This window comes from Acanthopagrus latus, chromosome 19 (assembly GCF_904848185.1).
Source record: "Acanthopagrus latus isolate v.2019 chromosome 19, fAcaLat1.1, whole genome shotgun sequence".
NCBI classification, from domain to species: domain Eukaryota; kingdom Metazoa; phylum Chordata; class Actinopteri; order Spariformes; family Sparidae; genus Acanthopagrus; species Acanthopagrus latus.
In genome coordinates this window covers 11,530,896-11,557,044 of record NC_051057.1, presented here as the reverse complement: position 1 = coordinate 11,557,044, position 26,149 = coordinate 11,530,896, and the positions used below count along the sequence as shown (strand labels likewise).

The following is a 26,149-nucleotide window of genomic DNA, read 5'->3' as shown; positions in this document are numbered from 1 at the left end:
AATGGCTGAAGTGGTTCCAAAAGTGTCTTCCATTGCCTATGAAGTGGTGGCCCAAATATCACTTTGTACTCTTTGCCATAATGATAATCAGCAGTTTTGAATTCCCAGTGGCCTCCACAGTTCTGTTTAGCACCAGTGTCATTTCTAGAGAAGCAACAGTAATGTTTATAACAGTAAAGTCACCAAGAAAAGTCAATAATATCTCAATGGAAAAAATCTCAGATGTCAATGAAATCAGCATCATTTATTCCTCCTGTCCTCTGTCCTTCTCCCTCTGTTTGCAGGTAGCTACCACTGTCAGAGGGATGTTAGGCTGATTTTCTCCTTACACTAGCTGAGTTTACAAGAATTTGCCAAAATCCAAGAGACCTGGCTAACTTAGCTAAACAGTTAGTCTACATACAGACATCTTTTTGTATAAACTCGTTGTGAAGACGTGTTCTTAGCTGCGCTAGTGCTCAGTTTGTGTGTGGTGGGTGTGAGAGGCTGTGAAAAAAGTAGCTTGAAAAATCTCTTTTCTACATGTTAACACGTTGATGCTGCAAATAGATAAAAGCCCCGTGCTTGATATTTTCCTCAGGATGAAACCAAAACAAAGAATATGTACATAACACATACCAAAGACTGTGATGTGTCTCTCTATTTGCATGGATATTGAATACAAATATGTGAATTATGTGTTTTTGAAGCCATATGTTTCCTTTGACGACATGTAGGTACTGCCTCTGGGCATTCACATCTCATTGTCACCCTTCCTTGCAGTTCCTCAGTTCCTCCTAGGATACAGCGCTCACCTTCTTCTCTTCTCTTAAGCTCTGCTATCTTTTAAATTCTCCTGCCACAAACTCTGTCCTCTCCTCATCTCCACATTCTCTTCTTTCCTATCTTTTATACATCTTCTTTTCCCTTCAGTCTTCCTTTCTCTCACTCTCTCTGTCTGTCTCCCCTTCAAGAGGTAAAGACATTATAGAGATCCTCTCCTCTTAGCCACTATTGATTCCTAGCACGCTTGCAAAAATCAATAAATCAGCAACTGGATCAAAACGGAGAAAGGAAGTATGAGAGGAAAGAGGCGAAAAGAGGAGAGAGAGCAACCCGAGAAGACATACAGAAAGGAAAGATGAGGGAAAAGGTAGTGTGAACAGGCGTAAGTGATTATAAAAGATCAAGTGTTGATATTGAGTGATTTTGAAACACAACAGGTTAAAAAATGCAGGAATACCCCAGAAAAAAAGTAAAAAGTGAAAGTTTAAAAAAAAAAAAAAAAAAAAAAAGTTGGACACTTCTTGTGTGAATGCAATTAGCATATCAAGGCCTCACCAAGCTGGATTCCATAAATAAAAAGTACAGAGTCATCATGGGCTTAAGGGGGATTCACTCAACGGCAGCGAGGAGTAAATTAAGATGGACAACAGAATAAGAGAATGTGGATATGTGTGTGGGTGAGTGTGTGTGAGGTGCTCTGATCCTTATTGACTGGCCTGGGGAAATGGTTTGGCTTGATAGAGGAGATTTTACTCTGATAGAGAGAGAGGGACAGAGGCCTTATGGAGCTATCAGAGCCCATTTCTCTCAGTTACTGTAATTTCATACAGGTGCCCACACACACCAAATGTACACACACACACACACACACACACACACACACACACAGTCACATATGCACACATAGATGAGGACCGTCTTCCGACAGACGGACAGCGGTGTCTGGCATCATTAACCTGGCGTCTTCCTAATTCAGACAGATTGTGTCTGTCTGTAGTCTCCTCTGCTTGCGTGTGTGTGTGTGTGCTGCTGTGTCTATCTAGTGGTCTAGTTGTGTCTGTGCCCTTGCTAAGTGAGCAACTTCCTGAACTTTGACTACTGCCATATAGATTTCTGGCAAGATAAATCATTTGCAGAGAGATTTAGCCTGAACACACACGCACGCACGCACGCATACACGCACACACACACACACACACACACACGCACGCACGCACACACACACACGCACACACACACACACACACACACACTGAACCCAAACATTAAAGACAAATGAGCAGCATTTCTTATAATTCCCAATCAACTGAAACACAACCTGGATGTAAACTGGCCGCTACGTCGCATTCTTACCTCTGTGAGCGTCGCAGCCATCTTAAACTCTGATGCGCCCCTTCCCTCCATGATGGCCACAGGAGAGGAATGTCATGAGATGACGACGAATGGATGCTGGAAAGAGTGTGTTTGTCAGATCTGTGGTGATGGTGTTGTGTTCGACCCTTACCTCCCAAGTGATAGGTTCCTCCCGTGGTGATGGCAAGAGGCGAAGTGGAGCGCACGGCAGACGCCTCCTCGCCATCTATCGTCAACATGGCAAAGTTCTCCTTGGCAACCAAACGTATTGCATGCCACTGGCCGTCGTTAAGCCCTGAACCTGAGGGAGGGGGGACAGAGACGAAAAGTGCCTTCAGAAAATGCCAACACAATTCTGAACATCATGTTCTTGAAGTGTAAAACCCTCTTGGTGAGTAAAAGGTTTGGCTGACTTACTTCTTGGAACAATAAATCCAAGTTTATTAAAATGCTGCTCCACATTCTTTTGTCATTTGTGAACTTTAAAACAGGTCTAACCCACATTGTCTTTTGACTGCTGACTTGTAGTTTAATCACAAAAAAAAGAGACTGATTTCTTTTACTGGGTCAGAGGTAACTTTCTTAGAGGAGGATATAGTGTAATATCAAGGGCCTGACAGGGATTTAAAGAAAAAATACTGGGTGACTCATCTTGGGTGAGAAGTATGTGGGTGGTGAAACCAGGAAATGTAATTTCTGTCTGTGATGTGTGGCTATCTCTCTCTGTTTACCCTCTACTTCATCATACAGTTGTTTTTTCTCCACAACCACTGCATCCCTGCTCTTTTTTTTCACCACTCGCGTGGCTCTGTCCAAGCTGCCTGGTGAACATGGCCTCAGACAGAGTTAAGACATCCTCGGCGGAGGATTCTATTCCTGCCTCGACCGCATTTTCTCCTCACTTCAACACATTCTCTCATCTGTATGCCATCGCTCCCCAATTCTTTGTCCTTCCTCTTTTGTTCTCTCGCTCCGTCTTTTCTCTCTTCCCCCTGCTCCAAGCCGAGTGAGGCTTCCAGTCTCAAGGCCCCTGTGCCTCAACTCCATTAACTCTCCGAGAACCCTGTTTGCGTCTGAGTACCAGAGTGCATGTGTGTGTGTTCTCTGTCTTTGCATGCGGGCTTTGAGCACTTGTGGAAGTGTGTTCGAGTCTGTAATGTGCTGCGTTGTCTGTGTCAGTGTGTGTGTGTGTGTGTGTGTGTGTGTTCGTGCACAGGTTTTGTGCTCTCCTTTTCTCTCTCTTCCCTTGTAGCTGTGCTCCATTAAATTTGAGTGATGCTTTGGAAAGGGACATTACTACTGGAGCCGAGAGAGAAGCCAGCTCACTCTCATCACCCTCTCCTCTATACATCACCTCTTACTGACACCAATCTCTATTCATCCTGCCTCCCTCCCTGTCCCCGATTCTTTCCTCCATCTCTCCGTCTTTATTTCCTGTCCTGTTTTTCTGCATTTCACTTTTTACTTTTTTCTCCCCTCTCTGTCTTTGTATTCCTCTCCTCTGGTGGCCATCTGCTGCATTGTGCGTCTTTTTCAATTAGGCTCCGCTCACTGCTTCACTGACTGTAATACATCGATGGTGAGGACACTGGAGCGGAGTTCAAGGTGCGGTCACGTGCAACTCGAGGGTCTCAAGTCAATACACCTGTACCTCAGCACACCGCATGTTTCAATACATCTGACTCATGCGCGTTACAGAGTGCACAAGCTTTTGTTGGTGCATCTGTTTTGTGTGACAGTTTCCGTGTGTTTCCTGTGAGGCTTTTGCATGGTTTATTTTTTCCCCGAATGCACTCGGAGACCTAAGCTTTGATGTCAGTATGGGGTCTGCACTAATTAATCTCAATCACCAGGGTGTCCACATGTACGTGTATGCGTCATCATAGCAGTGACCAAAGAGATGAAGAGCCAAGATGGCCACCTGCTGAGGGGGTGACTGCTGTGGCCTTGTTCAGTGAAGTGCTGGTTAAATATGCACAAACACACACATGCAACACGCACGCAGTACAATCATGAATGTGATTATGCATATTTTGACTCTGACAGAGTGAAAAAAAGTAAACAATGACACAGCTGACAGCATTTGTGTTGTACTTGAAAAGCCATGAACTGAAAAGTAATATTGGCAGGAAAAATAGCGTCTGCTTTGTCTGAACGACAACAAAACATTTGGTTCTGGTAGAAAGTGACCTTGACGTGCTCCTCCGCTGATAATCACATTTCTGACTGTATATTGGTTTGATGTAATCACTATCAAGCACTCTGCTCCATCCCATCCCTCTCTATAACCTCTTGAGTGTAATGGAAAATAGATACTGTGTAACCTCGTGTCCCCTCATCTGTTTTACATCACCTGCAATAGCTTTGAATGATGAGCTTATCAGTGATAGCAGTGTCGAATCTTCACTCTAAAGCACAGACAAACGCAAATATGCGGTACGTCACACACTCTCTCCCTCTCTCCCATCACACATGTCAAACACACCAGCTCCAATCACGCCATGCTGGCTGTCTGCCACAGATAAAAACGGCACTGATAATGAAGGAGAGAGCGATTTTTCCAGATTTGACTGGATAAAACAGTTCGATGGCTTACTTTAGAGTTGTCATTCAAGCCCAGGGGCCCGATTACAAGGTGAAAGGCTGACTGGTCAGTTTGCTCTGTTTTTGTTTTGAATTGAATGGAAATGAAGAAACTGAGAGGTTGAGGATGGTTTCATGGGATAAAATATTAAACGGGAACTACAGCGATAATATCATTTGAGAATTTTAGAACACTGAATTCAACCATTTGGGAACTGCTAAATTTTAAACTTTTTTTAAAAGCCACTGTCATTTCATAAAGGATCGTTTAATATTCAGCAGAGGCAACAGTTCAGTGAGTTATGCAGATTTTAATGCACCTAATTACCATCAGCATAAAGAAGATAATTCATTACGTTAGACAAACACACTAAACACAACTATATGTTGCATGATCTTTTTTGAAGATGCTTAATCGGTGTCGGTTGATATCTGCTGTAGTTGTTTTGGGGAAAAAAAAAGTTAATGGGAAATCATTCTTGCATTCACAGTTGCGGACATTGCATCAGCCTACGTTCCATGGACCACTGGATACGAGATTTCTTTGACCCCTGTGGCTCACTTAGAGTGTTTTAACAGCCTCTGCAACAATCCGATTCCATTTCATTTCTAAGAGGTTTTTCCAGAGCGGTTATGGTTTTACAACGGGGGCTCCTCTGCTGCTGGTGTTGCTGTTTGTTTCTGTCGTGGGCTCAAGCAGAGAGTGGAGGTGCCTACCACGATTTACAGAAGAAGGAGATGCGGGATGAGCTGAGAGCTCTGAGGGACATGGTGGTGGAGCAGAGGGTGGAACTGAGGAATACCAAGGCTGAACTGTAAACCCAGAGAGACAGTGGCTGTTCTTAAGAAGGGGAGAACAAATCATCTATGATTTATCAGTGATGGGATGATTATTAATCAAAATTCTTCTAATTATTTAAATTACCATTAATGCTGAAAAGTCCATCACAACTTATCAAAATCAAAGTTGAAGGAGCCAAAGAAAATCAGCAAATACATCACATTTGAGAAGCTAGAACCAGTGGATCTGAAGGGATTTTTGCTGATAAATGACTTGCAAAATTGTCGCAGATTTAGTTTCTATTGATCGTTGAAACCACATCACCAAATTGATTTAGCTCTAGATAAGACTAAACCCAAATAAAGGGAATCTAGTCATTACTTTTAAGAATTTACATAAAGGAAAAGTGAGCTCAAAACTTAATTAGACATGAATATATGTTTAAATCTCTTAGAATCTGATTAGCTGAATACTGAAATCATCATGCACACTGGAGATTGTGAAAACTTGAAATAAAAGAACTAAACACTAAAGGAGCAGTGGAGTCAATACAGATGGTTTATGTAGACTGGGTGTAAGTCGAATATCATTTAATATCAGCAGCAATAAACAGTAACACACCAGAAATGTACTTGTATGAGAGAGGTTATGAAATGCTTCTTCAGACAGCCTTACTTGAAGCATCTATGGTATTTCAGCGATGAGCTCCAGACTGACAGCCAATGAAAACAATGTGACAGCAATTACAGCAGAGCTAGAAGCGACTAAGACTGAGCAGCAGCTCCTGACGAAAAGTGTGGAAGAGGCTGAGAGGCTCATTTCTGGTATGTAATTACCAAAATCACCGACTTCGTGATGCTAGAAAATCTTAAAAGTGCAGTTGAGAAATGACTGGCTTTATGTTTTTAGCGCAAGCAGCAGTCCTGGCAGAACTGGCAGCCCTGACCTCCCAGAGGGGTTGGAGGTGTGCAGGAGCAGAGGAAGGTGGTGACAGCTCTCAGGGATGAGCTGGATATTTCTAGGACTGAACTTCAGCTCACAAAGAACAGAGTGGATGAGATAGAAAGGACAATTCCAGGGATCCCGATAAGAGACCTGGAATATATTCTTCAAATGCAGTCAGCGAAAAACAATAATAATTTTAAAAATATATGTCTTTCCCACAGCGTCTCCATTCTGTTTTATTGCTGTATTTAAACATGTTACCATAATTTGGCACAAAATGTTAGTCTCTCTAATCTTTTGGCTCTGATACGCTTCCTTAAATGCTTCCAATCTGTGTTTGTAGACACTCCCAAGCTGGCTCTCTCTGCTGGTTTGACAAGCCTCAGGAAAAACTGGACCATTCATTATTGCAACTCCATTCATCTAAAGTAGTCTTCACAAATGTGGGCAGGGCTTACAACCCAGTCACTGGAACACGTGTGCATTTCCACTCACAATGTAATACAGACAACGCTGACCTCTCTGATGGTCTACATTACAGCACCTGTCAAAGGGAGTCTATTTCATATTCAGTGCTTTCAACAACATGAGAGGAGATGGCAGTAAATTTATATCATGATAATCGGAGAATGTTATATATAATGTTATAAATGTGAGGTGACCAATGGTTGTACTTGGATTGCAAAAGCATTCATTTTAGAGCTGGAAAATGGAAGTGTTGTCTGCGTACATCTGACAAGTGTGGCTACTTCAACACCCTCAGTGGTTTCCTGCTGTTCCCTCTCTGACTGTCAGATCAAGTTTGTTATTAAAACAACATATTTGTGAGTTCTTCAGTTTCCAGCGGTCTAATACGCTACATCTAATTCATACCCGAATATGTGAATGAACGTAAGCAGCTCCTGGCATCATAGAAAGGAGATATTTTTTCTCCCAAGGTTTGTTGCTCAATTTAACGCAGTACAACAATGTCAGGGGTAAAGACTGTATGGAGTTAAAGTGAGAATGTACCATTTTGCTAGAAAACTGCATGTCTTTCTTTTTTTTCTTTTTAGTACTGAGCACTTGTGCATGCTAATGTTTAATGTTATGGGTTGTTTGGCCTATTATTTGTTGCTATATACAGTCTATGACCTTAATTCAAGTAACCTAATTACTTTAGGTTGTTTGAATAAAATATGTCTCAATAGAGATTCTCTTAAACAATTAAATTGAAATCAAGCATTGCTGTGCATTTACAAGGTAAACATGGTACATGTGTACTGAATTATCCTCAATATCTAGGACAATGTAACTGACTGCATATTGCATATTGCATATTGACCTTGCAGATAAAATGGTTTAATTTAGTTTAAGTTAAACAGATTTGATGGAAACACCAACTGTAGCTGCTGGGGCAACAGTAGTTAATAGTTTGGATCAATATCTGAGAGCATCAGAAGTTTTCCATTGCGTAAAGTTACTTTTACTCCTGCTGTACTGTTTGAATGAGACACGTGCTCTGGTAGAAAGTAAACGTGTCAAAGAAAGTCTAGTAAAGCATAAAATGTTTGAAACAGACAGATAAGTGGGCCAGCCAGCAACACCAACCCTGACATCTGGGCTGAGCTGGAGGAGTGAAGAAACATAGGGATAGAACAGAGGGTGGAGCTGACTGTCACCAAGACTCAACTTCAGTGCCAGAAAGACAAAGTGGCTGATGTGTAGACTGAGAAACTGAGAAACCAGGCAAATACTATGTTACATCTAATGATAGAGCTGGCTGTACATGGTGTTTTCTTCACTTTAAATCTCTGTCAATGTGGGAGGATGTGCTTTGCATTTAACATTTTTCATTGAGTGACTCAATTTATGCAGTAGCTGGTTTGGTAAGTAGCTTGATGCATACAAAGTCAGAAGTTTACGCTGAGCTGTGCTCAGTATACCTGTGCTAAACAGATGGCTTTCATTATGTTTATCATCAGTCAAATTAGACTCTAGACAAAACCTTATTTTCAGTAAGTAGTTTGCCTCAGTAAGAATTAACTGCATTTTGTCACCATCATTGTTTTAATTATCATCACCATTTTTGTCAGCCTGAGTCAGCAAATAAAAGCCATTTCCTGGACCGGGATAATAAAATAGAAAATAACTTTTTCCATTTATAGCCAGTTATCACTCAAACTGTACAGTTTTTTTTAATATGAAGTCACTGACAATTAGCAAATTGCTTGTAATTCATCCAAAATACAGTGTTGGGGCTCAGAGAGGATCCGTGGCATCATAAAGTTAGAATGTCTAGACCCTGAAAGCCAACACCCCAGATTCATGTCTATTTATCTGTCTGTGTGTAAGTGCGCAGGTATTGTATTGCAATTGATTTCAGCTGCAGTATATACTGCATACCATGATGGATCAATGATGTCTAACAGACAGGAGCATTGGACTGATGCAATTTTGAGAGTGAAGGGGAGCTAGATAAAGCTAACATAAATAAACAATAGGATTTTTGGGGGGGGGGGGGGGGGGACAAGGCGAAGCAAGATATAATAACGTAGGATGGCATGTCAATGTAAACAAGTGAAAAAGGGCAAAGGTATGAGAGAAGCGGAAACTCTTATAAAGAAAAATAGTCCATTCTTGTTGCAAGGATTTTGAACTGATTTGAGAAAAAAAAACTGATCGATAACTGTACAAAAAGTCACTGAGGTGGACTTGGAATGAAAACATCAGAAAAATAACAACCTTCAAATCACGCTCTTTTGAAGAAAAAGCCAAATGCTGCTAATAATTTACTGCAGTTTGTTAACTGTCTAATCCGTATTCAAAGACAGCTGTAAAAACCAAGAGTAGGAGATAAGGATACATTTTACGGGGTTTAAACCAATGCAAGTGAGATGTTCACCACTTCATAAACTACTAAATACATCATGAAACAGTTACATGGGTCCTTTTAATGAGGAGTCCCCCTGGTAAAATGGAAAATAGGAGGTGGGAGCTATCATAGTAGATAGGAGGTAGCCAGGTGAATACTAATCAAATTCTCAGAGGCAGAAACTGATTACATTGATTTCAGAGAGTAATATACAACAATTATCATATTATCACATTACACACGGGGAACAAATATAATTTATGGCTTGTTTTTTTCCTCAGTTTCATCTCCCTGTAGAACATGCAAGGAATACCACACAGCGCACAAAATATTCAGAAACATTACCCTCCTGCTTCTCTTCCCTTTCTCCTCCCCATCCTCTCTCTTTTTGTTACTGCTCCTCCTCTCTACTCACATTTCTTTCCTGTCCTCTCCTCCCCACCTGTGTCTATTACATATTGATCCTGTATGTACAGTATAACTGAATTTTGTCTGCCATAAATTTATGGGGCCCCCTAGCATTCATGAATTTATCCTCCCCCCATCTCTTCCACTCCTAAATATTCGGTCTTTCGAGGTAGCTTGAAGAGCTTTGCACGTCTTCCCGAATGGCAGCATGCCAGCCACACAAAGCCTGAAAATATAACGTATTAAGCCTTGCCTACGCACACATACACACATATACACAGAGACACAAATGCTCATAGGCACCGAGCTACATAGCCACACACACACACACACAAACACACACACATACACTCTGGGGGAATGAAACAATATAACATTATAATCAGGGTGGCTGAAGTATGTTTTTCCCCCTCAAATCTGTGCCTCAGGCCTTTCCATTATTGTAATGCCTTATGCTTCCTATTTGGACTGTGTAAGTAACCTTGTGCGTGTGTGTGTGTGTGAGAGAGACTGATGGTATATCTGCATCTCTAAGGAACTGATGTTATTACTCCTGGCTGAGTTGATGGGTGTGAACACATGCATGCAAGAACACACACACAGTTTTCAACATAGTAAAATATTTTGGCGTTAGAGGTGGCTGAATCAAACTGTGTGTGCTGCCTGTGGCTTTGTTCTCTTTTGGTATCAGCCTTGCTTCTCAACTAAGGTATGAAACATTATACTGGTGGCATTAAGTACACTGATTTATAGAAATAATGAAGGAAAGAATCAATAAGTGCAAAAAGGGTGTTGAGCAAGAGAGCAACACAGATACACATATAGAAATATTTTTAAAAAACAAAAGCCATTTAGAATGCAAAGATTATTAGTGATAATAATGTGCAAAGAGTCTAATAAAAGTAATGACATGAAATTAAGCAATGAAATGTTGGACATGTCAGTGCTTTATTGCTACAGGACTGGATGATGACAGCAGAAAGATGTCTAGGAGTGACAATGAGGCACAATACTGTCTTCTAGCTCTTCCAAATTTGCCTCATGTCAATCCTCAGTTCTCTTTACAAATTTTCTTACCTTCTTTCTACTCGTCACTGTCAAAGATTATACAAGGAGGTGCAGAGGGCCAAATCATATTTTTATGTAGTTGTGAAGTTATAGTACCAAGATCTATTCAGTTCAAGATTAATCATCAGTGCTTACATCTTCAGTCTTCCGTGACAATGAAACAGGAGTACAAAAACATATTTCCTCACTTTGTTGCATGAGGACCCTTTTGGTAGATTAGATTTCTCACTGTAAAAGCACTTGAGACACTGAACATCGTTTCCATGGAAACAATGCTTGCGCCCAATAATTTGATAATTAATCAAGAGGGGCGATCAGAGGATAGCATCTTCGACACACATGCTCAAAGGCAAATAACAACACTCACCAGTTATTTGTATCAGGTATAAAAGGGGCCTCTTTTTTTCTTCCACTGGCTTTGCTTTATCAGATCATTTCATGGTAGGTAATGTGGAAAATAGGAGCTTGATTTGTATTTGGGCACATCAAAACATGCTTTGGTCCTGCTGAACTGCCATCAAGGCAACATTTTCCAGGCCAGCTGAAGCAAAGCTGTTGTATACTCTAATTCCAACAAATGAGTGATGAGAGCAAAAGAGAGGCGAGTTGGAGAGTTAATGAGTAAGTAAAAGGAAAGTGATGGGAAAATTAGATCAGAGTCCCTGCAGGAATCACAACTAAGTACTCTCTATTATCGCACGTACACACGCACACACACACACACACACACACACACACACACACACACACACACACACACACACACACACACACACACACACACACACACACACACACACACACACTGTTAAGGGGACACCCGCAGTCTAATCTGTAGTGTTCTCTCAAAGGCCTCATCTTCCCTTTAGCTTCATCCTCTGTCTCTCTGCTTGAGAGGAGGAAGTGGATGAAATGACAGAGGTTTTCTCAAAGGAGAGAGGAGCATGTTCCTGCAGGTCATGAACAGCCTCGAGGAAAGTTCTCGATCTAAGTCACACATACAAGACTGAATATCTGCGGGGCACACACACATTTTTCAGTAATGCTTGTATGCAAATGGAGATTGTTTTGTGTGAGCATCCAATTGCAATTACTGCACCCATCGCTTTGACTCCAATAGAGACAATAAAAAAACATTTTGAAGAAATTCAAGGTGATTGGATTCCATCAGATATATGAAGCATTAATCCACCACCTTGCCTTTAAACTGCACCTGCTTAATCACCAAGGGTTTGCAGAGACAAATCCTTCAGAACAGAACTACTTAAACTTGCAGTTTCAGAATATTGCTCACAACACAGTCAAGCACTAAAAGGCTGATGAATCATCCATTTGGTCCAGACCTGAATATATCCTTACAATATAACACATGAAACACCACCACAAAATTGTGACACCACAAATCTAAAATAAGTTTGGGTGTGTGCATTACTGGCACACCCTGAGAAGAAACAGCAACATAGGCATCATATAGTCAACCAGTTAAATGTCCAACATTAATTAGCAGTATGGCCAAAAACAAACATCTGAGTTTTGTAGTGGCGGCTATAGCTCATCTAGTTATCGGAAGGTCGCGGGTCTGAATCCAGATATTCGTAGCTGAAAGTCTAAGTATCCTTGAGCAAGATACTTGCATCTGGCACCTTGCACAACAGCCTCTGCCATCAGTGTATGACTGTGTGTGTGAATGGGTGAATCTGACAAGTGTTGTAAAGCGGCTATGAGCGGTCAATAGACTGGAAAAGCGCAATAGAAATACAAGTCCATTATTGTCTCTAAATAAGGTCAGTAAATCCATCTCTCTGCCTTTTTGTGCAAAACAGTGATTTAATAATGAGAGAAATTCTGCACACTAGGGTGCTCATCCATCACGGAAACAATCTTAATTTCATATTCTGTTGAATCTGATGGATGTTGTGGACAACAGCAGTACAGCCATTGCCACTGAGGGTGAAGATGTTTGTTAGGATATTTACGGTTCTGTCCTTAATATATCGTATTTCAATCCTGGTCCTAGTGCCCTGCACGCTTTAGGCCTTTCTCTGCTCCGACACACTAGTTTCAAATGAATAGGTCGTTATCAGGCTTCAGCAGAGTTTGATGAGGTGATCGTTTGTATGAGGGCTGAGTCCTCGCTTCTTCAGTCTTGCATACTGTGACGTGTCATCATGTCAAGTCTGCGGATGCATAAAACTCCAAGGAAAATATAAGCTACCGATACAGAGAACTAAATATGATAATAAAATGCATTGTGATTACCTCTACAGTCTACACCATTCTAGTAATGTTATAATAATGTAATTGTTTCCCACATTCATAATAAGTTCTACAATGTCATATTTATATTGCAATTAACTGTGGTTGAGTTAAATCCATGAAGTCTGCAGCCCAAGCGGACTGCCTGGAAGTCTGCAGAAAGTCCACTTGAGGGCCCTTGTGGGCTGACTGAAATGTGAGTTTGGACAGCCCTCAAGACCCGTGGATTTTCCCAAAACAAGGCTGGACAAGGATTGAAAAACACTGCCTCAATGTATCCATCTTAACCAAAAGTAGTTTATATTTAGACGAGCCATCATGGCAGGTGGGAAAGTGCTCGAACGCTTGGCTTATCAGTTTTCACATCACATTTGCACGACTGTAAACAACAGGTTGTGCATGTGATGAGTGTTGCAGCACAGCCATTCACCTAACCATGAGGATTCTCAGAGTTTCTCTGAGGACTGACACCTGATATGAAATAATTTACACCAGTGTGAATTTACTTTATGCTAATAATGTATGTCACACATATATTTATGTGGTGGAAATGTTGAATGGGTTTAAATCGGAAAATGAAACCATCGGTGGAGAGAGTCTCTCTGGTTTTAGCTTCCAGCAGATGTCTGATTATATGTCTGAATAAGTTGCTGCTAAACAGCTTCATAAACAAACTATCCCCACTGGGAAGAGAAAAATAGATTGTGCAGACTCCGTGAGAACCCTCTTTTTTCCCTCTTCTTCTAAGTGTGTGCGCATCGACACGTCTCTCCCCAGTATATTTGCCATTAAGAGGGACTAAGCATTTCATTACAAGTCTACTGCGCTCCCACTGTGTTATTGAAGCCAGAAGCCAGTGTGGCTTTCTTTCTTAGAGATCCTAATAACAGAATCAAAGGAGGGTGCTTGTGTTTGAGTGTGCGGGTCTGTGTTTGTGTGTCTGCATTATAGTAATACTGATGTAATCGCAGGCTCAAGCCCAATTAGCCTAGAGGGTAACTCTGTAATAATCCCTACCCCTGGGCATAATGGCCTATTAAAGCAGCAGTGGACAGAATAAATGAGTGTGTCTAAGGAAAGGGAAAGAACGGGAGAGAGAAAGAAGGCGAGGCAGGAAATAGGAATAATGGAGTAAGGGAGGAAGAGTAGGGTAGGATGGGTGAAATGGAAAGAGAGAGGGTGAAGACATGTTGAAAATGAAGTAAATCATTTTGACTTAAGTGATGAATGTGTATTGCAGTTAACTATCATAATAAAGCTCTGTGTCCTTGCAATTGGGCAGCACTCATGCTCCAGTTCAACATGCTTTAATTAACCAGTTATGATGAAGATTTTTAGTTAAGAGTTGTTGATGTGTTTACTCGGGTTGCTGCTTTTTATGTCTCAGAAAGCAGAAAAGTAGGATCCCATAGCTACAGCTTCAAAACATCTTCTATGTGTCTCATTAGTTGGAAAGCATACTCTGCCATTGGACTACTTATTAACATTGCTGGGCTCAAGACCACATAAATCGAGGCCATGTAAAGCTGCGGTCTGTGAGGAGGTCAGATCCAACCTAAACCAAGAGGAATATCTTAATTGATATGACAAGAAAGATGGAAAGTCCATGTTAGTAGTCTGGATCTCAGAAGAAACTATATAAAAAAGATTTGCTCAAAACACCTGCTGTATACACATACTGTATGCAATAAGTCATTTTATATATCTTAATCATTTGAATTATGTTGATGCTAGTACCGGGAAACTTAATCAAATATCACAATATTTTAGACCAAATACTTTGATATTTATAATGAAACAATATTGTGGGGATAACTTTCACAAAATATTAACACAATGAGATTTTGATATATATTAATCTGTAATATGGATACAATGACTGAGCAGAACAGTATTAGCATGAGTTCAACAGGCTGCTGTGTTTAGAAAATGTACATCAATTTACTGTAATGCTGTCTTTAACACCAGGGAAAGATATGTCACAGCATAAAGACATCCAAAATCTAAGATGACATATAGCTTCATATCAGAATAACAATATATTTTTGTGAATTTACATGCAGCCCTGGCGTTTTGTAAGATTTCCACATTGCTCTGGCCCAGTTGTTTGTTGAGTTCACCAAAGTTGTCCCCCTTACTTCCTACCCCTGAAGATAAATGTTATACCAAATGAAACAGCTTCACAGTTAAACTCACCTGACGATAGGTCTACCCGGTTGTTGCTGGTCGTCCTCGTCACATTTATGTGAACTACAACCTTGCTGTCCTCAAGGGAGATCTCCAGCGTGCCATCATCAAGATTACTGAAGAGGAGGAGCCCATCCGGGTTCCATGTTCGAAACTGGAAGCTCACTGATACTGTGTTGTGATTGGCTCGGCCCGGCAGCTGTAGGAAGCTGGTGGCGTTAAAAAAGACTGGGAAGGTGTGGGTCTCGACGCAGGAGAAGGACAGGTTACGCTGTCAAGACAGAGATTCAGAGAGAGAGATACCAGAAAAGAGAGATAACACGAAGTTATCAATCAACCTTCAAAGCGACAAGTCAAAAGCAAAGCTGATCCTTTGAATGTGGGCTTGTATGTGAAGTTGTCTGAATATTTTAAATGCCCCAGCACTTTAGATATTCATGTATTTATTCACCGGGCTTTTGTTGCTTTGAATCTAGCTTCTGCATGTTTACCTTCAGATTTTCCTGACTGAAGCTAGACTCAAAGACAGATGTTGTCTGTACACATCACAAAAATGTCGCTGTTTGGCTCGCCCTGTCTTTGAAACCAGGGCTAAACCTGGGTGATGTTTGTGTGCTGGAGGAAAACAAACACTATTGTAGAATTAAAGCACTAATTACCATAGAGCTTCTCCAACCTTGTGCTGTTAATCAAATCATCAACACTTAATACTGAGCTGCCTTACCAACTAAAGATGATTCCTGATTGCCCCTGCTGGAGTTTGTTTTTCTGATATTTGAGAGCAGGTCTGTTTTGATTAGAAATGAATGGCTGTGCTAGTCATCAGAGAGAATTAGAGGTGCAGCTTTAATGAACTTGATTAGTGCCTCCATTTGTTCAATCAGTTCAACAGAGATCGAAGAAGATACACTTGTTGTCCACTGGTTGATGTAGAGCAGGAAATGGGGAGAGACGAGAGTTCTGAGTCTATCCAAGGCTTTTCAGTAACTCATTTTGAGGATGGCAAATCACCTCCAGAGAGCCATGCATTTGATGAGGCGGAGCAAGTCATTTAATGTTTTTTGTTCTGTTAAGATAGGTTTAAATTGTTCCACATTCTATATTCGTAGATTGCAGTGAAATGGCAGCCACTAGATCAAGAGGGAGGACAAGGACAGGAGGCAAACACACAGAGAGGCCACTGATGGGTCAGCTGTATCTGATTAATTATGAATCTGTTAAACTATTTTCGCACGGTGGATTATTTGCCCTCTCACTCAGGTCAGATAAAGAGTTTGTGTGACAATAATGAGCATGTTTGGTATTTAGCTGCCTTTATAAGCGTGCTTTTTCAGGCTTTCAGATTTGTATGTTTGGAAATGAAGTGTTGTGTCTGCGTGTGTGTGTCTGAGCATGCATGGAAATTGAGCTTACAAAGCTGGAGGTGTCAAGCTTCTTTCGGCGAGCCAGGTCTGTAATGTTGTCTCCGTTGTAGTTGATACTTTCCATGCAGCCTTTAAAGTTCTTCCTGCCTCCTCCCACTGGCTTCCCACTGTACGGCATCCCCCCGAAGCTCAACTAGAGTAAACAGAGGAAAAAGAGGTAAAACATTTACTTTACATTGCAAAAAGCAATCCATTTGCTTTGCTGTGAAATCTAACAGGAACTTAAAATGCTTTGTCGTTTAGCTATTCCCCACAGTGAAAGGGATTACAGGAGCAACAGACGAATTATCAAATGAGGAAAATTGCAACAAAATACTATAATAGGTTTCAGAACACACTCCCCAACTAGTGCCACTTATGTTCAATTTCTATGGAGATAGGGGTTGTAACAGAAACCAACTATTGTTTATGGGAAAAAACATACATCCCTTTAGTGAAATTAAGTGAAGACTGATCATGATAACAACAAGATAATAATGAGGGCAGTTTGATCAATTCTACATGTATTCTTAACATTTTTGGAAAATGTGATGACATAAAACTAAGCTTATGACAAATGTTGCAGCACCACCCTTAAGTGTAGTCCAGTTAATGAATGCAAAGACAGGTAGACAAAGTCTGATCCACAGTTACTCATCCAAATTTGTAAAAAGGAAGGAAAATCAGTGTCAACCACAAACTGAATCCCAAGGTATTTGGTCTGCATTAGAAGGGGAAAATTACAAATCTTAAGTCTTAAGCAAACACCTTGAGATAAGTATGCTATTGACATATACATCACATGCATAGGAAAATCATAGGAGGGGTGTGAGACAACATTAACAGGGAGAAGCCAGTGGCTTGTGGGGAATTGATGCGATGACAAGAGAGCTGAGACAAAGAGATGGAGGCTAATAAATAGGCATCTGGTGGGAAGCGCTGAAGGACAAAGCTGATGAAAACCGTGTTTCATATTTTTGTACAATTGTACATAGGCTTTTTTTTTGCTCCTTCAGACATAGCTGCTGGCTCTGAGGGAAGCCAAGATGATGGAGGGAGGAGTGCAATTACCAGTTATGTGTCTATCTGTGTGTGTGCATTTGTATCTGTCCATGGTGACGCTCCAGTAGTCTTAGTAATTACTGCCAAGGGTAGACACAAATGCACCCGGATATTTAGTCTGCAGGTTCAAATTGGAGCATAAAACGTACAGATGTGCGCGCGGGCGCACACACACACACACACACACACACACACGCATGAACAATCAAGATGGAGTGTGTGTACTAGATTGGAGTACAGTGGTACACTTTGAGTAAAAGCTGGTCACAATTTGCTTTTGGTAGAAAAACTCAGTCAAGCAGTAACACTGCCGGGATCCATTCAGGTTTCACCACAGCGACGCACACAAAACCTCCCGGCTGACTGTGTCTTGCAGATTTCCCTAAAGATCCCTTAATTCGCCAGCCTCAGTTTAATTGGACTGTGGTTTGACCTGCCCCATTTCTCAGTATCCTACTTAACACTGGAACAGATCAGCCATATCAGCAACGCCTGATAATTGTCAGATGCTCACACACAAACATATCGATATATACACATGCATGCCCTGCGTACAGCCACACACATCCATGCACATGCTCATATTACACACAAGTGAGGGTATTTCATACCCATTATGCATTCCAAAATCAATTTCCTGTTTTAAGTATTATTAGCTGAACTCTTTGCATTCCATTACCGACTTGCATTAATTATGTGAGTTTTATGGATTAGCATTATAGCACAGAGTAAAACCAATATCCAATTTCCTGTGTGGTATCAATGCAAGGCTTGGATAGTGGAGGCCAAGCATCCACCTGTGATGAGTACTGCACTCTAGTTGTTTAAGATGCAGTTGCAAAATCAGCGAGGCACCTAAGGACAGGTAGAACACTGAGATAACAAGCAGCTGAAGAAAGAAAACAGCATGATAAAAAAAAAAAAAAACAAAACTATAAATAAGTAAAGGTGAGACAGTGCCTCTCACAGGTCTGAAATGATCAGACAGCACTATTGAGACTCCCAGCAGTTTGGGAGGGTTCAGATTTGATTTGAGAACTGCTCACATTACCAGAAACAGTATTCTGTTTTCATCACTGGGACTGCCCAACGGTCCCAAACCAGAATTCTCACTCAGTTTTCTGTGTGAGGACTGATATTCACCAAGCTCAAGTTCCAAAATACAAATGCACAACTTCTCAAACATTGATGAAATGAGGCCTGCAAGCTAGTTTTGTGCAGATAACCCATGTTTACCACTACACATCATGGTCTAAAACAGGTCCAAACAGGTAGAATTGCATGTCAGAATTAGCCATTAAATTGGATTGCATCACCTAATGAGCAAAAACACAGCCTCAGCTGTGCCACCCATGCACCTTGGCATAAACAAGTTTGTTTGGAGCCAAGAAATTACCAAATAGACTACCGGCTGAGGGAACTTGGAAAAGGACCATGTTTGCACTACCGCTAGCTTTGCCCATTTACAGGGTTTAACGAACTTGACTTAAACATTTACTCATTAAAAGTATAATGAGAGTGCACATTGTCACAACCAGCTAAATTAGCAGTGTAATTGATAGATGCTGTGCTATTACAATTAACAACTGTATTTGATGGAGAAAGTAAATATTCTTTGGTTTAACTAGAATGAATATATTTGCTCTTTTTTCAGTAGCCAGTCACATGTATAATAGACAGCTGCTCTGGACTGGCACACATATACAAGCTTTACTCAGGCAAAGCTTAGGGAGCTGAGTAAATGAGTTGACATTTTAGTTATTCAATTCATTCATGGTCTACCAGTTTTTTTTTTTCATAATTTAACCCACCAGTGACAGCTGTTGAATCATTTGGCATCCTAGGGCTTTGTTATTAACATGATGTCAGGCTGAGATTACCTATAAATAAAGAGCTGAAGTGCAAGTTTCTGTAACAAATATGATTCAGCAGCTGTACTGTACATAGAATTGTACATGTATTTCCTCAGTAGCTCTTGTGCCTGTGATTGGACACGAATGTATGTATTATGTTCAAGAGTAGATTCATTCTTCATTCATCTCAAAGGGCATACTACTGTGTTCTGTCTCACCTCGTAGTCCAAATCGAGATGGTCAAACTCTCCATTTGTCCTGAAGTGCTGAGTGTGCCTGTCCAAGGTGAAGTTGACGTTACGACGGTAGCGCTCGATCACCACTGAGTGCCAGTGACTGTCATCCAAGAGGCTGCCGGTGGTCACAGAGGTATGACCCAGAATAGAGCCATACTGATTACTGCCTGTAATTAACATATCAAAATAATTTAAGGTGCAAAACACAGTCATTGGACACTGTAAATGAAGACAGTCATTGGACACTGTAAATGAAGACCAGTTTTTGGCAAGCATAAAATAACTTGGGTATTATGTATATGAGCAACAGTTGAGTTTACTCTTGAGTTTACTCTTAAAGCTCAAGAACAACCCTTAAAATATTAAAGTGTTTTCAAAATCCTGGAGCTTAATAAAGACTAATGAAGGAAACATGTATTATTCAGAAACGTATTAAACTCTGGGAGACATTTGCCAAAACAGTCACTTATCATTTTCAGTGTTCACTGAAAGGGAAATGACTCTACCTTGTCCATGTGTTTCCTAAGTTTGTTTTACACATTTAAACATTGTGCATTAGTTTCACATGTTTGCAAATGTATTCATCCTCATTAGAATACAGTTCGATGCAACAATAGCACATCTAACAACCAAAAGTGTGTCATAAGAGTCAAGACACTTACACCAGTAAGTTACAGCAGTTTTGTCAGGAACTCAGCTGGTTGACAGTGGGTGATGCTTCATGTGCTTATATGGATTGTTGTGGCAGTTGTTAAAGGTGTAGAGGGTAAAAAGCTGTGCCCGGACGCTTTGTCTTTGCTCCAAGATAATGCTATCTTTTGGTCTGTCAAAGAGCTGCAAACACAAGTGTAGTGCAGCTGTATGCATAAGACTGAGTACCTCTACATCTAAGTATCAGAGCTGGACCTGACATATCTTTGCTTTAGACATGTCAGTTGGATAATTCATTCCAAATATTTAAAGACAGCTCAAGCTGTACTTGTTATAATATGTCTTTTTCTTCTCTAAAGAATGAATCTTATCTGAAGATAAAACATGTCTTCAGTGGTTTAATACAGTATCCAGCTACATCAGAGTCATTGTGACAGCAAAGATCAGCATATAGAGAACCTTTGCTTTGCATTACTTTGTCTAAATGAATGGCATACATGTGTTGCTTACCCAGGTTTATCTGTAGCAGAAGCTTTGCCTTGCTAAGCTCCAGGGTGATATAGTCTCCCTGTTGGCCCTCCCCATGAAGAATCACACCCTCGCTCTCTGACGTCTTGAACCTCAGGGCAATAACATCCTTAATGATCTTCATCTTCTTCACCTGTGTAAAAGTGAGCAAATAACATAAACCCAACAGGATATTTATTATATACACAGTATATATTGGTAACTTATAACAAAGGCATGTCAAGGAAGTAAATCCAGTACCTTAAAACGATATGAGATCACACCCTGTCCATCAAAGTTGATCACACCCGCCCCTATAAATAGTCACAAACAGATAGACACAATACAGGTAAACTGTAGCACATAGGTAATTGACCTGGGTACCTAGCTGACAGAGAGCACACTAATGCCAACACTTTTCTATACAAAAACAAACCCAAAATAAAATACAACATTTTTTTCTTATAATTCTGAGTTGTATACATTTATGTGCATTAGAGAATGTCAGCTTTATAGATAATTAATGCTGCAACATAAATGGTTATTGTTTCAAATGATTACAATGTCAAAATTTGGAAAAGGCCTATCGGACACACACTATGAAAAGCAGAGTAATAAAATGAAGGATCGCTGAATTCCCTTTAGCTGCTGTTGTTTGGGTTCTGATCATGTACATGCTGGCCCACCTTCACTTGGCACGTTGGGATAATTGACGAGAGCTGAGCCCTCGTTTATGCAGTAACACCTGTGCTTTTCCTAATTTGACAAGTCAAAACGTCTGCTGTGAAAAAGGGTGAATAATTTCTCTAATATTTCCATTATACATGCAAACTAGATACAGGTGTAAAACACTACTGCTGTGTACAACACTAAGTGAGGAGTGACACTTGCTCACAATAAATGCATTGTATTTTCATACGTACAAGGGAGACCTATATAATTCTGTGGAAAACAAATGATACAAATAAAATACTTTTGTTAGATTTACAATATATCTTCCCCACATGGTGACTTTGAGAAATTGAGGAGGATGAAAAGATGCTTAATGAATATGAATGTGCATGTGCATGAAACAAAGAAAAACATGGAAGGGCAGGATGTGATATTACACATCCTCCAGGTGTTTTCACGTCTTACGGCTGATTAGCCGTTGGGCTGAGCCAAAATTCTGCCACGCTTCAACCTGAGTAGAGGTCTACTCAGACAGAACTGAAAACTCCTGTGGGTCTATGAAAGCTTTCTTTATCCACAGTTATAAAAAGCTCAAATTAAAAGGTTTACTTACAGTTGAACTCACACCATACTACCGCACCATACCCCTGAAGTTACAGATAAAACGTCATGTCTTGAGTTAACAAGCAGCAGGACATTTACAACACAATTAACTCCAAAGACAGACTTACATGTTCAAAAAAAAATGGACTGAAAGGAAAGGGGGTGGAGGATGTTTTCAGATCTTGAGAAAATAAATAGAGTTGTGTGTGGAGATTCCGTGTGTGCGGAAGTGTGTGTGTGTGTGTGTGTGTGTGTGTGTGTGTGTGTGTGTGTGTGTGTGTGTGTGTGTCTCTGTGGTGTAATTGGTTGGAGAGGGTAGCAAAGGGCGAACACATGGTGGGATAACATAAGTTAGGAGAGATCGGATCATCTTATATGCACACACACTCATGCACAGTCACGTTGTCCCTCAGTCTTTCATGCTGTATTGCTTTTGTCACTTATATAAAAACACAAACACACACACACATACACACAACTTTGCCAGGCCTGTCCTTTCATGATAAACACCTGTGGAGCTGGCTTGGACTAAAATTACATCTGCTGCCTTAGCTCCAACTTCAGTGCTTCCCAAATGATCCCATGCTGCCTCTCACTCGGTAGAAATACATCTTTCCATCTCTCTTCCACATCACTCTTGTTCTTGCACTAGTTCTCGCTCTCGCTTTCCACTTTCATCTTTCTCTGTGACTACCCTTTCTTCTCACCTCTTCTTTTTGCTTTCCCTCTTCCTTTCATCACTTCATTCTGTCTCCTTCTCCAGCTCTCTCTCTCTGTACCACTCTCATCATCTTCTCCTGTCACGTTTATGGTGGAAACAGTGGTGTTAGTTGACAGTTTTCCAATTGTTTTATGAGATATTGCAGATGGAGGTGTGCTACTCAGAAAAGGACTGCCAGCTCAGCTGAGCGCTTGATGTCAGCAGGGAGGCTTTATGGAGGATGGAGAAGTTTTCCACCATGTGCAGACCACTGTGAGATGCAGAGAATGAGATAGAAAGAGGGGGAGAGGTTGACCCACTGCGCTGCAGAAACAGGGGACGACTACTTGGGGTCTAGCCAGGGCAGCTGGGATGGCTTGCACACAAGATGGCCGAGGTTTTCAGACCCCGACCCAAGAGACTGCACCATTCTGGACCCTGACCCAGATGGTGGATTTCCACCAGAGATGTGAAGTGACAGCGAGCGACTGAGTTCACTGTGGAGGTTCAATACAGACAGCTGCATTAAACAACTGATATAATCTTCAAATATATTATACTGGGTTGATTTATCAGGATCTGCAAATAAGAAGCTGCTTTCAGTGCATCACTTACCCTCACACAATGGCATTTGTGTGTGGAGCTACTTGACAAACACTTGAAACATACAGACTGAACTCAAACGTTACAAAGATTATTTGTATATATTCTCCACTTCAAATGGCAAAATAACAAGTATAATAGTTACTGCCCATGTTGTCCTTCAGACTAACTCTTCCTTCTGAATGTGTCACTTTGGATAATTGCCTGATCTTACGGTTTTCAACAAAACAACAGGGCATGCAAAAGCCACGTCACAACCTGTTACGTGACAGTGAGGGGAATTAAAGTCTGCACAGTGGGAGAATGATGGCAGAGAAAGGCATGATTGGCCAAAGCTGACCAAATGCTTGATCAACTTAGGTGTGTGTGTGTGTGTGTGTGTGTGTGTGTGTGTGTGTGTGTGTGTGTGTGTGTGTGTGTGTGTGTGTGTGTGTAGTCAAGGCTGAAAGAGGTGACTCACAACAGAAAAAAACCCATAGATCTCCAATAATACAGCAGTACTTTGCTTCTGTGTTAATTATGGCACCATGCAGGTCCCTGTACCCCCTGACAGGCCACGAGAGAGATGCACTGACTGGCTAACATTAGTCTGACTACATACACACATATCCGCAGTGTCCTGCTCATTATTTTTGCTAATCCGCCATTGTAAAGCAACACCACAGAGATGCCACCTGCCTCACGCTGCTGGCAAATCGAGGGTGCACTTAAATGGCAAGTGGTGAAGAAGTAGTTATAATGTTAAACTGTATCCATGGCGACATGTGTCAACAGGGCTTATAGCAAATAAGGTGGAGGTGAGCACAAAAGCAGGTCACTGGCGGTTTGACCTACCTAGACTCAAGGATTTGCATGCTTTTCATATAATTGGTATTTGTGTATTGGCACTGTTCGACTGTTGGTAGGGCAGCCAAATTAATGACATGTAAGATACTTGCTCTAGTATAATTGTTATCAATGTTCAATAGACAAGATTATACTGAAATTACAATAATTATCAATACATTTCTCCATAGTGAAAAGAACTGTAGGTTTTTGATACTGTATTTATTGCCGCACAGGGCTGTGCTGTAAATATTCATTCAAATCCTCAACCTGGAGGCTAAAATGATGCTCTTTAAACTGTTTGTTTAAGGGATACATGATATAGATTATTTTTCCAGCCGATGCTGATAACTGATAGGTAGCTGCTTCTCATGGCTGATACCATGAAGATGATTGATGACTTCATTTTTTTTGCATTTAAAAAAGTCATTCCTGACCTGAAGGCAAGAAAGACCAGGATGACTTTCTGGTGGGGCCCATAGAGCCGGTGCACTACAGACTTCTGACAGAGCAGCTGGCTAACTTCTGGTTTACTTCCGCAACTTAATTGTGGCTAAAATTAATTTACTGTGCAGCTTCTCTACTATCCAGATATCATTGGACCCCACTGGACTGTAGTCTTTTTGGGTCCCAGTGCATAACGTGATAAAGTTATTACACTTTTTGACCACTATGTAAGTAATTGCTAAAAAATAGATGCTATCTATAAACAAAACTGTACATGTGCATTGCTTGGACTCACAGCTGATGATGGTGATACATCATACTGTAAACTGATTTAGAGTATTACTGGCATAAACAGTTCACAGGTTAAAGTCAGATGTGATATGCTTGCATGCTTTTGAAATTCCACTCACATGAGGATGAATTCGTTTGTATAGAAAATTAAATTTGTACTCTGTTTCTGTCTGACTCCCCCTTCGCTCATACACTGGCTGTACTATTTCCTGACTCATCTATGAAATAATTGATTTTCTGTTGATCCTGTGTTAATCAAAATGGAAATGAGCATGTAAATTCCACAGCACGGTGGATCACAACTCCTTTATAGCCTCTAGCTCTGGAACAGACACATACACACACACACAGCTTTTCAGTGCACAGTCCTACATGAGTCATAATATTGCATTTAATTATCATACATTTTCAAAACCTAGGAATTATCACCTACAACCAACATATTTGGTGATTATGCCTGGAACATAACATTTATATTTATCTGCCTCCTTCTCCTCCCACTACTTCTCTTTTGTGCTTTCTTCTTTCATCCTTTTTTTCCTTCTCGTTGCCCAACATTGTACTTCGCTTCTCTTTCATCTTTGGATGGGGAAAGCAGGAAAACATTTGGAAGAAGTTGATTCCAAGAGAACCAGAGAGTCTGGGAGTGAGGGATGTGCAGATGAACAGACAAAATGTATGAGTTCTCATTTTCTGACTGAATGCTGAAGAAAGGAGCAGTGACAGCGTAATCATGAGAGCGCGCTGTGGGCTTCAAAGCACAGCTGACAGACTACTCTGAGAGATGACGCATCCCCACGACAGGGAGTTTGTGTGTGTGTGTGTGTGTGTGTGTGTGTGTGTGTGTGTGTGTGTACACACATAGGTGTCTGTGTGAGTGTCTCTGTGTTATCTCTGATATCTGAGTTGTAAGCATGTGTTGACCCGATTGTGTATTTATTATGTGTCTCATCTGATAGTTCTCAAGGCGTGTCGGACAACATTCATATCTGTCAAAAACACAGAAACGTGTTGCACTTATTTGGCATGAAAATAGATATGTTGTTTTGATGATACTGTAGTAGTACCTCAATCAATGGTCTGTCTGTCTGTTGAA

At 40.8% G+C, this 26,149-nt stretch overlaps 1 protein-coding gene across 2 annotated transcripts in view; it reads right to left on the bottom strand.

The window, feature by feature from the left end:
• Window positions 1–26,149, bottom strand: part of cntnap2a (contactin associated protein 2a) — a 309,254-nt gene that overhangs the window by 119,981 nt on the left and 163,124 nt on the right. For both annotated transcript variants that reach the window (XM_037079757.1, XM_037079758.1), the window contains exons 5-10: window positions 21,174–21,226; window positions 20,916–21,066; window positions 19,737–19,921; window positions 16,614–16,757; window positions 15,210–15,471; window positions 2,270–2,419 (exon numbers count right to left, since the gene is read on the bottom strand). In XM_037079757.1, coding sequence (XP_036935652.1) covers window positions 2,270–2,419; window positions 15,210–15,471; window positions 16,614–16,757; window positions 19,737–19,921; window positions 20,916–21,066; window positions 21,174–21,226 — 945 coding nt within the window. The remainder of the gene's footprint in view (window positions 1–2,269; window positions 2,420–15,209; window positions 15,472–16,613; window positions 16,758–19,736; window positions 19,922–20,915; window positions 21,067–21,173; window positions 21,227–26,149) is intronic.